This window comes from Coregonus lavaretus, assembly GCF_964263955.1.
Source record: "Coregonus lavaretus genome assembly, chromosome: 15".
NCBI classification, from domain to species: Eukaryota; Metazoa; Chordata; class Actinopteri; order Salmoniformes; family Salmonidae; genus Coregonus; species Coregonus lavaretus.
This window is the reverse complement of record NC_140002.1, coordinates 34,560,775-34,573,830: the sequence shown is the minus strand read 5'-3', so window position 1 is coordinate 34,573,830 and position 13,056 is coordinate 34,560,775. Positions and strand designations below refer to the sequence as shown.

General features: G+C 40.3%; 1 protein-coding gene across 1 annotated transcript; it reads left to right on the top strand.

Annotated features, from left to right (window-relative positions):
- The first annotated feature begins 8,018 nt into the window (after positions 1 to 8,018).
- On the top strand, positions 8,019 to 12,794 carry vma21 (vacuolar ATPase assembly factor VMA21). The gene is made up of 3 exons (XM_084178573.1): positions 8,019 to 8,180; positions 9,763 to 9,872; positions 11,920 to 12,794. Exons 1-3 carry the CDS (start codon positions 8,119 to 8,121, stop codon positions 12,057 to 12,059), a joined length of 312 nt encoding a protein of 103 aa, XP_084034699.1. The 5' UTR covers positions 8,019 to 8,118; the 3' UTR covers positions 12,060 to 12,794.
- The last annotated feature ends 262 nt before the right edge of the window (positions 12,795 to 13,056 follow it).

Sequence of the window (13,056 nt, the reverse complement as noted above, 5' to 3'; positions counted from 1 at the left end):
AATCACTACTCTCGGCGGGTCTGACCTAGAGTATGTGGACAACTACAAATACCTAGGTGTCTGGTTAGACTGTAAACTCTCCTTCCAGACTCACATTAAGCATCTCCAATCAAAAGTTAGATCTAGAATCGGCTTCCTATTTCGCAACAAAGCCTCCTTCACTCATGCTGCCAAACATGCCCTCGTAAAACTGACTATCCTACCGATCCTTGACTTCGGCGATGTCATTTACAAAATGGCCTCCAACACTCTACTCAGCAAATTGGATGTAGTCTATCACAGTGCCATCCGTTTTGTCCCCAAAGCCCCATATACTACCCACCATTGTGACCTGTACGCTCTTGTTGGCTGCCCCTCACTACATATTCATCGCCAAACCCACTGGCTCCAGGTCATCTATAAATCACTGCTAGGCAAATCCCTGTCTTATCTTAGCTCACTGGTCACCATAGCAACACCCACCCGTAGTCTGCGCTCCATCAGGTATATCTCACTGGTCATCCCCAAAGCCAACACCTCCTTTGGCCACCATTCCTTCCAGTTCTCTGCTGCCAATGACTGGAACGAACTGCAAAAATCTCTGAAGCTGGAGACTCTTATCTCCCTCACTAACTTTAGGCATCAGTTGTCAGAGCAGTTTACCGATCACTGCACATGTACACAGCCCATCTGTAATTAGCCCATCCAACTACCTCATCCCCATATTGTTATTTATTTTGCTAATTTGCACCCCAGTATCTCTATTTGCACATCATATTTTGCACATCTATCATTCCAGTGTTAATACGAAATTGTAACTATTTTGCACTATGGCCTATTTATTGCCTTACCTCCATAATTTACTACATTCGCACACACTGTATATATATTTTCTGTTGTATTTTTGACTTTGTTTTGTTTACCCCATATGTAACTCTGTGTTGTTGTTTTTAATCACACTGCTTTGCTTTATCTTGGCCAGGTCGCAGTTGTAAATGAGAACTTGTTCTCAACTGGCTTACCTGGTTAAATAAAGGTACAAAATAAAAATAAAAATAATAATAATAAAACGGAGGAAAAAAGCGGCAATAGTACGGTTTGTCCATTTTGAGACGCAGTAGCCACTAAACCGTAGCCACTTCCACAATTTAGTCATAATTACTCTAGTATAACTCAAGAAATCTGTCATTAATTTGGATGTTTTTGCCGAGGAGATCTTAGTCACACAATTTTACATCCAACTAAGATGTTGGGTGCAGTATTTCTCAATGAAAAATTGTGCATGAAAACGACTCTCATTCTTCATCTTCTGTGGATTTTATATGGTGGTTGGCAACCAACTTTAAGGTGCATTACCGCCACCAACTGGACTGGAGTGTTGACCAGAGACAGTGAAGGTCTAAATCCTACCCAATAATCTTGTCTCCCTAAGGAAACTAAATACATAATTAAATACTACATCCCCTGAAGATTTCCCCAGCACTTAATCCTTTCTCTTCAACCCCATTGCTCCTGAAATCTAATAACAATCGCTCCCTTTCTCTCACATATTTCTGGCACTGAAATAGAACATGTTCCACTGTCTCCATCACATTTTAGTCATTTAGCAGACGCTCTTATCCAGAGCGACTTACAGGAGCAATTAGGGTTAAGTGCCTTGCTTAAGGGCACAGACAGATTTTTCACCTAGTCGGCTCAGGGATTAGAACCAGCGACCTTTCGGTTACTGGCACAACACTCTTACCCACTAAGCTACCTGCCGCCCCCACCTCCTGACAATGATCACATTATATCTCAACATTAGGATGTTTAAGAGCCTGCTTGGCAATAATATCCACTTCCTCATTCCCCTCTACTCCCACATGAGCTGGTACCCAGAGGAACATAACAAATATCCCCATCTGTTTCACCATATACAAGCACAGCAAAACCTCATACAATACATCCTGTCTGCTCTGAGACACACATTCATTTAAGCTCATCAGTGCTGCACAGGAGTCAGAGCAGATGACTACCCTGTCTGGCCTCACCTCCTCCACCCACTCTGCAGCCAATAGTATGGCCAACAACTCCATTGTGTAAACAGATAAATGATCCGTTGCTCTTTTCGTCAATACCACCTTAAACTCAGGAACACTAAAAGCTGCTCCTGTCCCCCCTGTTTTAGGGTCCTTAGATCTATCTGTGAATATATTAAAGAAAGCATAGTATTGTGTTCTTAAAAGTTCACTTACAACTGAATCTACTCCTTCCTCAACATCTCTTACCCTCTCAAGCAACCCTAGATATATCACTGGTTGAGGGAGAAACCAAGGTGGGATAGCAGGAAGAACCACAGAGGGGCTAAACTCCCTCCCAAACAACCCCATCTCTCTCGCCATGCAATTACCTATCCACCCAAAGCTTGTATTCAGATTTTGTTCATGTTCCCAGCACTCTAGGAGTACCTTTTTTGTAGGATGTGTAACCTTATGTCCTTGTAGATTTACCCAATATGTCATGGCTAGCTGTTGTCTTCTTAGCTTTAACAGCATCTCTCCCAACTCTACCTGCATCGCTGCCACCGGGGAGGTCCTGAGTGCCCCACAACATATTCTTAGGGCTTGGGCCCTTGTGGAATTTCTTTCCTTCTTAATGCGTATGAGCCAATCAGTTGTGTTGTGACAAGGTAGGGGTGGTATACAGAAGATAGCCCTATTTGGTAAAAGACCAAGTCCATATTTTGGCAAGAACAGCTCAAATAAGCAAAGAGAAATGACAGTCCATCATTACTTTAAGACATGAAGGTCAGTCAATCCGGAATATTTCAAGAACTTTGAAAGTTTCTTCAAGTGCAGTCACAAAAAACATCAAGCGCTATGATGAAACTGGCTCTCATGAGGACTGCCACAGGAAAGGAAGACCCAGAGTTACCTCTGCTGCTGAGGATAAGTTCATTAGAGTTACCAGCCTCAGAAATTGCAGCCCAAATAAATGCTTCACAGAGTTCAAGTAACAGACACATCTCAACATCAACTGTTCAGAGGAGACTGTGTGAATCAAGCCTTCATGGTCGAATTGCTACAAATAAACCACTACTAAAGGACACCAATAATAAGAAGAGACTTGCTTGGGCCAAGAAACACGAGCAATGGACATTAGACTGGTGGAAATCTGTCCTTTGGTCTGATGAGTCCAAATTTGAGATTTTTGGTTCCAACCGCCGTGTCTTTGTGAGACACAGAGTAGGTGAACAGATGATCTCCGCATGTGTGGTTCCCACCGTGAAGCATGGAGGAGGAGGTGTGATGGTGTGGGGGTGCTTTGCTGGTGACACTGTCGGTGATTTATTTAGAATTCAAGGCACACTTAACCAGCGTGGCTACCACAGCATTCTGCAGTGATACACCATCACATCTGGTTTGCGCTTAGTGGGACAATCATTTGTTTTTCAACAGGACAATGACCCAACACACCTCCAGGCTGTGTAAGGGCTATTTGACCAAGAAGGAGAGTGATGGAGTGCTGCATCAGATGACCTGGCCTCCACAATCACCCAACCTCAACCCAATTGAGATGGTTTGGGATGAGTTGGACCTCAGAGTGAAGGAAAGGCAGCCAACAAGTGCTCAGCATATGTGGGAACTCCTTCAAGACTGTTGGAAAAGCATTCCAGGTGAAGCTGGTTGAGAAAATGCCAAGAGTGTGCAAAGCTGTCATCAAGGCAAAGGGTGGCTACTTTGAAGAATCTAAAATATATTTTGATTTGTTTAACACTTTTTGGTTACTACATGATTTCATATGTGTTATTTCATCATTTTGATGTCTTCACTATTATTCTACAATGTAGAAAATAGTACAAATAAAGAAAAACCCTTGAATGAGTAGGTGTGTCCAAACTATATTTTTATTTTTGGGGGCCTTGCCTGTTTTGCATGTTATTTTGGCATTAATACGTGTCACATATCATTGAGTTAATAAAGCCGCATACAAACATGGTCTCTTTTTGCTTTCTTGAATAAGGCAGCTCCAAAATGCAGGTGTTTCAGCCTAGCTCAGTGCTTTCTGTGGTGGTGGGGCAGCCAGCGGAAAACACGGAGCGTAGGTGTTGGTAATGTTCTCTAGTTGCGCCATGATTAGCTCAGTGTTCTGTCACTCCTGGGGACAGTACGTCACCGCCAAGTCTAAGGGTAGAGCTCGAAAATTCAAGCCCCTTGAGTTACATTAGAAGTGCCCATCCAAGAAGGCTCAAGGTCATTGGCCACTGATAAAATGACGTCAAATCACATTATATCTACAGTAGCTTTGATTGGACAGTAGCTAGCAGTCATCATCATGAATCAAGTCGACAATCTACTGGCAAATCCTTTTTTATCCTTGTCATATGAAGAGAAATAATGAAGAGAAATTATAGATAAAACGTATCGGTGCTCATCGGCCATTGGACATAAACATTACACAACAAGTTGGAAATCGAAAATTCAACAATGAGTGGTTTGGAAGGAATCAGTGGCTAACTGCAAGCATTGCAAAGCAATCACTAGCCTGCTATTCAGTGGAGTGGCTGTGTGGTCCCAATTCCGGGATTAAGGGTCTCTTTTCCAAACTTAAAATGATAAACATTCAACATTGGCCATGCTGTCAATGAAGCATGATTTGTGCTGTGCTCAAAACAACTGTTAACTCGGAACTGCAAAAACTTGACTTCAGTGAGTTCAAGACAACTGAGATGTCGAGAAAAAATTAGCTCCGACTGGGAAAATATGTTTTGAACTAAAATCCAACTCGAAATTGTAAATCCAGAACTTGGGCCTCTTTCTAGAACTACGACCTGAAGATCAATGACATCATCATAATTCAACCTTGTTTTTTTCTGAGTTTCCAGTTGTCTTGAAAGCACCATAAATCCAGAGAATGTCAGACCTTGATGAAAAAATGTGACCACGAAGGACCGCCGCGCCACCTTCCTGTTCAAGTGAGCACAGCAGAACAATCTGAGTCCAAAAATGTATTGTATGCTGCTGCATAAATGAGGTAATATGCCAGGGAGATATGTATACTGTAGCTAAGAAAGTAATACTAAGTGTATGTTGTGTAGTAAGCTGTTAGTATCCCATGTGCCTCACTCTAATAATTGTGTCTATTTTCCCCTCTTAATTTCACCTACTGTTCTGACTTGGTGGTGCACATGTAGCCTATAACCTGTTTTAGAGAAATGTAATCATTGAATATTGTAAGAGCTTTCATTGTCTGCTTATATGCCCCTTTTATTTATCCTATGGTTCTGACTTGCTGTACAGGGAAAACACTGTAAGAACGGCCCATGTTCTGAATTCTGTCGCTGTACACTTCAAAAGTGCTAAACAAATAGTTATATTGACTACGCCCGTCCTAGCTTGCTCATTAATGTCTTAATCGAAATTACGGATTGCCTCTTATCCGCTTGTCTCCCCTTATGCCATAGTTTGTACATCTCAATTGTCATTAGAAACCACATTTGTATAAGCAAGTCAGACGTATCAGCTATGTTTTTTTTTTAAGGCAGTAAATGAGGCTGAATGAACTGTTCCGCTGCCAGACAAGGCTCCGCTGATAGCCTGGTGTAGCAGTGGTAAGATGTTGGGACTGCTGTTGGGACAGCTTTATGTAGGCCCTAACAGTTTGTGGGCACCGTTTGTCACCGTTATAGTGCAATTAATGTATTGTTTAGTATTGTGTTGTGTAGTGGCTTTGCTGGCATGCATCTCACGTATTACATTTCTTTGCCCCACCAAGATATACACTACCGTTCAAAAGCTTGGGGTCACTTAGAAATGTCCTTGTTTTCGAAAGAAAAGCAAATTTTTTGTCCATTAAAATAACATCAAATTGATCAGAAATACAGTGTAGACATTGTTAATGTTGTTAATGGCTATTGTAGCTGGAAACGGCTGATTTTTAATGGAATATCTACATAGGCGTACAGAGGCCCATTATCAGTAACCATCAGTCCTGTGTTCCAATGGCACGTTGTGTTTGCTAATCCATGTTTATCATTTTAAAAGGCTAATTGATCATTAGAAAACCCTTTTGCCATTATGTTAGTGTAGTGTCGAGTAAATGTTGCTAGCCATTGCTGTTAAACAAAGGAGTCCGCTTATACTGAACTTTGATCATAAGGTTTATTCATATCACAAGATTTCAGCATAAGTGTACAGGTGTCCAGATCACCCGGAGAGCAGTGGTTCCCAAATTGTAATGTCCGCTCTGCTCCTCTTCGTTTAAACCCAGTATATATAATCTTCCCAAGATATGGGTGGCTCCCTCTACTGTCCAATCCCCTGTCTACAACACACAGACTTCTCTGTCCTATGTGGCGTCACACTAAAACAATTCCCTTTGACACTAAATAAACATCCTCTCAGGTTCCACTTAAAAACATTAACAAAGTCATAATCTTAATACACTACATTAGCACAGCTGAAAACTGTTGTGCTGATTAAAGAAGCAATAAAACGGGCCTTCTTGAGACTAGTTGGGTATCTGGAGCATCAGCAATTGTGGGTTCGATTACAGGCTCAAAATGGCCAGAAACAAATAATTTTCTTCTGAAACTCGGCAGTCTATTCTTGTTCTGAGAAATGAAGGCTATTCCATGCGAGAAATTGCCAAGAAACTGAAGATCTCGTACAACGCTGTGTACTACTCCCTTCACAGAACAGCGCAAACTGGCTCTAACCAGAATAGAAAGAGGAGTGGGAGGCCCCAGTGCACAACTGAGCAAGAGGACAAATACATTATAGAGTGTCTAGTTTGAGAAACAGATGCCTCACAGGTCCTCAACTGGCAGCTTAATTAAATAGTACCCGCAAAACACCAGTCTCAACGTCAACAGTGAAGAGGCGACTCCGGGATGCTGATCTTCTAGGCAGAGTTGCAAAGAAAAAGCCATATCTCAGACTGGCCAATAAAAAGAAAAGAATAAGATGGGCAAAAGAACACACACACTAGACAGAGGAAGATTGGAAAAAAGTGTTATGGACAGACAAATCGAAGTTTGAGGTGTTCGGATCACAAAGAAGAACATTTGTGAGACGCAGACCAAATGAAAAGATGCTGGAGGAGTGCTTGATGCCATCTGTCAAGCATGGTGGAGGCAATGTGATGGTCTGGGGGTGCTTTGGTGGTGGTAAAGTGGGAGATTTGTACAGGGTAAAAGGGATCTTGAAGAAGGAAGGCTATCACTCCATTTTGCAACGCCATGCCATACCCTGTGGCGCTTGATTGGAGCCAATTTCCTCCTACAACAGGACAATGACCCAAAGCACAGCTCCAAACTATGCAATAACTATTTAGGGAAGAAACAGTCAGCTGGTATTCGGTCTATAATGGAGTGGCCAGCACAGTCACCGGATCTCAACCCTATTGAGCTGTTGTGGGACGTAATAAGTGCCCATCAAGCCAATCCAATTTGTGGGAGGTGCTTCAGGAAGCATGGGGTGAAATCTCTTCAGATTACCTCAACAAACTGACAACTAGAATGCCAAAGGTCTGCAAGGCTGTAATTGCTGCAAATGGAGGATTATTTGACAAAAGCAAAGTTTGAAAGACACAATTATTATTTCTAACCTTGTCAATGACTACATTTCATATGCATTTTGCTATATTTCATATTCTAACTAATTTCATGTATGTTTTCATGGAAAACATGGACATTTCTAAGTGACCCCAAACTTTTGAATGGTAGTGTACATGCTAAAATCGGCACTGCCAAGGGGTCATCTCTCATTGAATGACAACAAAGACTTTATTGAAGAATCCCTACCAATGACCAAGCACCGACGAAGGGGCGCAGACTTTCGCTCAGAACTAGGTCTTGCCTCCAGAAAAAAAGTGTTTTCCCGAACACCAGAAAAAACCCTCAAAACGAACAAAAACGTCACAAAAAGTCATAATATATGAACGAAATCTACCGCACGTGTCCGTTTTGTTGCTAAACAACCAACCCGTCAGTCTCTGGCTTGGCAAATAGTACACACCCTGCCCCTTTAAATTAAACAAGTCATGGTCATGTGATTTAACCCGAAAGTCCCTTATGTTTACATCGCCACACTACAAGAGCCATCGACATTGTAATATTTTATTCAAAAGTATTGCTTGTGGCATTCAGTTAAACCAAAAATGGATAACTATAATAAACAATCGTTGAACTCAATGCCAGGTCCTGTTCCAGATTTCAGAGGGTAAGTTGATACGGATAGGCAAACTAAGGGTTGCGACATACTGTAGCTAGCTAGCTAGCTATTTAGCTAACTGGAAGACTGGGAATGAAATGTTATTTAGCTAGTTAGATAGCATAGCTTGCAATGCTAACCCAGCTTGTGAATTCAATGTATCCAATACTAGCTACTTGCAATAGTGTTAGCTACTGTACCTCAGCAGGGGCATAGTATTTGACCACCTACAAAATCATCACCAGACCAGAAATAAAGCTAGCTAGCTAGTTGCTCTCTGTCCAGGGTTAGCCATCTAGCTAGCACAAATGAATAGTGCCTGGGGTTATGCATATAAGGGTGCCTGACAATCAGACTGTGATACCTCTGGTGGTTCAGTCTGAGGTTAATGCCATACATTTGTTTGGAACATTTCCTATCACAAGCCAGAATGTTAAATACAATGATATTTTACCTTATTTCACCTGTTGTCTGTGCAGTTGGTCCTTTTGCAGGTAGGAATGTTAGACAATATATCCAGTATGCTCTTGTAGTGCATTCACATTTCTATCACCTGAAGCATGTGCAGAACCATGTAAACACGTGCACGAGCTCGGCAAGTATGCATGCTTTCCATGCATGTATTTTCATCTTGTTCACATGATTCAGTTCATAGAAATCTGAATGCACTATCAGCACTTTGAAAAGTTGATTTATTTATACTTTCCTGTGGATATATTGTCTTATGCATAAGGACTACTTAACAATTTCCACATTAGTTTTTACAAAAACACACTTACTTGAAGAACAGTGCAGATGCAACGTTTGTTAACAGAATGATGATTCATGTGGTTTGTGCCGTCATTCTGTTACCAAACTTTGCATCTGCACAGTTTTTCAAGGAAATTTGTTTTGTCAAATTTTCTGTGGAAATTGTTGAAGGCCCATTGAAGGCCCATATATATAGTTCCACACTGAGTTTGGAATAATACTGTGAAATTATGATAATGCCCTTTTAAGAGCTGTTGAAAAAGACTGGCTGAAATTTCAGCCTGTTATGGTGGGATGGAGTGTTGGCCTTTCTGGTGACATCGCCAGGCAGTAAATGAGTTAATAGACCAATAAAAAATAGTTCCAAAACTCTCTGCCAATAAAAGCTGGTTTTGAGTTTTCCCCTCACACTCAAACCACTCCCAGACAGTCCTAGCAAAATTCTTACTTGAGAAGCTATTTTTTCTTTTTTTTTAACAATTTTAATTGAAAACAATCACAGTAAGGTACTTAATTGTTATCCAGAAATGTTTTGTAATTGAGATAAAAATGGCTGCATTGGACCTTTAAAAGTAGTCCTTGTGCATAGCAGTTGTATGGTTTGTTTAACTTTTGAATAATTGGTTTTTATTTTAAAGTGAAAAATCTGAGTCTCAGCATCACTCTGTTACCATGGAGTTTATTTACCCATATGAATAAATTATACTGGACACATTTTTCTTTGTTATTTATACATTTCTTCTTTGTTTCCCTTTTATAAGAAAGAAACAGTGTATGAATCTAGCAGGTAAAAAGTTACATTTGAATTAAAATGGTTTTTCTTTGTTTAATTCTCTTTCAGGAACGATGGATCATTGGTTTCAGTACTGAAGACGTTGCTGTTCTTCACAATCATGATGATAACCCTGCCAATAGGATTATATTTTACATCAAAATCATATCTCTTTGAAGGTAAAATGTATAGATAAGGGGTTAGCACACTAGTCTGGCTGACGCCTACAGTGCCTTCAGAAAGTATTCATACCCGTTGACTTATTCCACATTTTGTTGTTACAGCCTGAATTCAAAATGGATTAAATATATTTCTTTCTCACCCATCTACACACAATACCCCATAATGACAAAGTGAAAACATTTTTTTATAATTTTTTTGCAAATGTATTGAAAATGAAATACAGAAATATCTCATTTGCATAAGTATTCACACCCCTGAGTCAATACTTTGTAGAAGCACCTTTGACAGCGATTACAGCTGTGAGTCTTTCTGGGTAAGTCTCTAAGAGCTTTCCACACCTGAATTGTGCAACATTTGCTCTTTTTTTATTTTATTTTTATTCTTTGAGCTCTGTCAAATTGGTTGTTGGTCATTGCTAGACAACCATTTTCAGGTCTTGCCATAGATTTTCAAGTAGATTTAAGTCAAAACTGTAACTCGACCACTCAGGAACATTCACTGTCTCCTTTGTAAGAAATTCCAGTGTAGATTTGGCCGTGTGTTTTAGGTTATTGTCCTGCTGAAATGTGAATTCATGTCCCAGTGTCTGGTGGAAAGCAGACTGAACCAGGTATTCCTCTAGGATTTTGCCTGTGCTTAGCTCTATTCCACTTATTTTTTATCCTGAAAAACTCCCCAGTCCTTAACGATTACAAGCATACCCATAACATGGGCGGCAGGTAGCTTAGTGGTTAAGAGCGTAGTGCCAGTAACCGAAAGGTCGTTGGTTCTAATCCCTGAGCCGACTAGGTGAAAAATCTGTCGATGTGCCCTTCAGCAAGGCACTTAACTCTAATTGCTCCTGTAAGTCGCTCTGGATAAGAACGTCTGCTAAATGACTAAAATGTAAATGATGCAGCCACCACTATGCTTGAAAATATGGAGAGTGGTACTCCGTAATGTGTTATATTGGATTTGTCCCAAACATAACACTTTGCCACAGTTTTTGCAGTATTACTTTAGTGCCTTGTTACAAACAGGATGCATGTTTTGGAATATTTTTTATTCTGTACTGGCTGCCTTCTTTTCACTCTGTCAATTAGGTTAGTATTGTGGAGTTACTACAATGTTGTTGATCCATCCTCAGTTTTCTCCTATCACAGCTATTAAACTCTATAACTGTTTTAAAGTTACCGTTGGCCTCATGGTGAAATCCCTGAGCGGTTTCCTTCCTCTCTGGCAACTGAGTTAGGAAGGACACCTATCTTTTGTAGTGACTGGGTGTATTGATACACCATCCAAAGTGTAATTAATAACATCACCATGCTCAAAGGGATATTCAATGTCAGCTTTTTATTTTATTTTTACCCATCTACCAATAGGTGCCTTTCTTTGCGAGGCATTGGAAAACCTCCCTGATCTTTGTGGTTGAGTCTGTGTTGGAAATTCACTGCTCGACTGAGGGACCTTACAGATAATTGTATGTGTTGGGTATAGAGATGAGGTAGTCATTAAAACATCATGTTAAACACTATTATTGGACACAGAGTGCAACTTATGTGACTTGTTAAGCACATTTTTACTCCTGAACTTATGTAGGCTTGCCATAACAAAGGGGTTGAATACTTATTGACTCAAGACATTTAAACTTTTCATTTTTAAAGCAATTTTTAAAATTATGATAAATATAATTCCATTATGACATTATGGGGTATTGTGTGTAGGCCAATGACAAAAACATCCCACAACAAAATGTGGAAAAAGTCAAGGGGTGTGAATACATTCTGAAGGCACTGTAACTCAGTCTTCCTGAGTCTGGAAAGGCTCAATGATATTGTAGTCAAAATGCGTTAATAATGAGGGGGGGCTGTGCTTTTTTACTGATTGTTTATCCTCTGTGTCTTTCACATTCAAACACCCACATGGACAGCCACACACAGCCACCGAGCGCTGCCCCCTTCCAATACAACTGTTGGATTTTCAAATCCAATAGGTCTAATCCATAGGCCTATATATATTTTTTAATGCCATGTACAAGAACATGTTTTTCTCTCGTTTCCTCAGCTTCTGGATATTCCAGCAATGACAGTTATTTTTATGCTGCCATCGTGGCAGTGATAGCTGTCCATGTGATCTTGGCCTTCTTTGTGTATGTTGCATGGAACGAGGGCTCAAGTCAGACGAGAGCGGGAAAGCAGGACTAGGAGGAGCAGGCTGTGTGTGGACCAGCAGAAGATGACCACATCAATACCACCACACAGAGAGAAGACGGTGAGGCTAAACTGCCACCTACAGCCGGTGATGTGGTGCAACAGTGGATGGTTGATGTTCAGGATTTATGCGCTTGGAGAGACATGAAGGTATGCAATGTGGTGGTCAGGGGTCAGAAAATAGAGCAATTGCTCAATGAGTTTGTACAGTTTTACCAGTTAAAAAAATAAGGGATAACTATGTCTAAAGACATGGGGCCCTATTAAATCTAACCTGGTAACTGGGTTCTGGGGATGAGTCAAAAACATGTTTTTATAAGGAAGGGAAGAGTGTTGTATTTTGGTGTGTATTGTCATATGCCATTAGGGTAATCAATCATCATTCAGTCATTGTTTTTAATTTAAATACTTGATAAACATATTTGTATCAACCTGATATGAACAGCTGTGGCTTTGCATCATAGGTTAGATTGTATCAAAATGAAAAATAATGGATAAAATAGATGCCTGATGATAATGCTTGATGTCGTTTACCACAAATCCACTTTAAAAGTCTTCATGTTCATATGATTTTTGCTTTAGAATGTTTTTTCTCACAGATTCCATCAAATGTGATTTGCACATTCTAGTTTGTTGAACTCCCGAGGCTCTTCTTGACTGTCACGTATGTTGTATTTTATGTTTGTTTTCACTTAATTTGATACATTTCATAAATGAAATACCCATGAAGTTGTTAGTTTTATTGATCATGCATGAAACGAAAACTTCATCCTGGGTCTCTTTCTGTAAGCTTGTCAAACTGTATTCAAACTGACACCACCAAATCACACAAAGGCACATGGTCCTCCTAAAATGAAGATGTGCCATCAGGGTTTGAAAATTGGGTGAAATAGTATGGTAGTCAGTGGGGAAACATAAAGAAAAATACAAAGCATTAATCTCTGTTTTGAGCTTCTAAAATGATGACAGATATACTCTCAGTTTACACAGC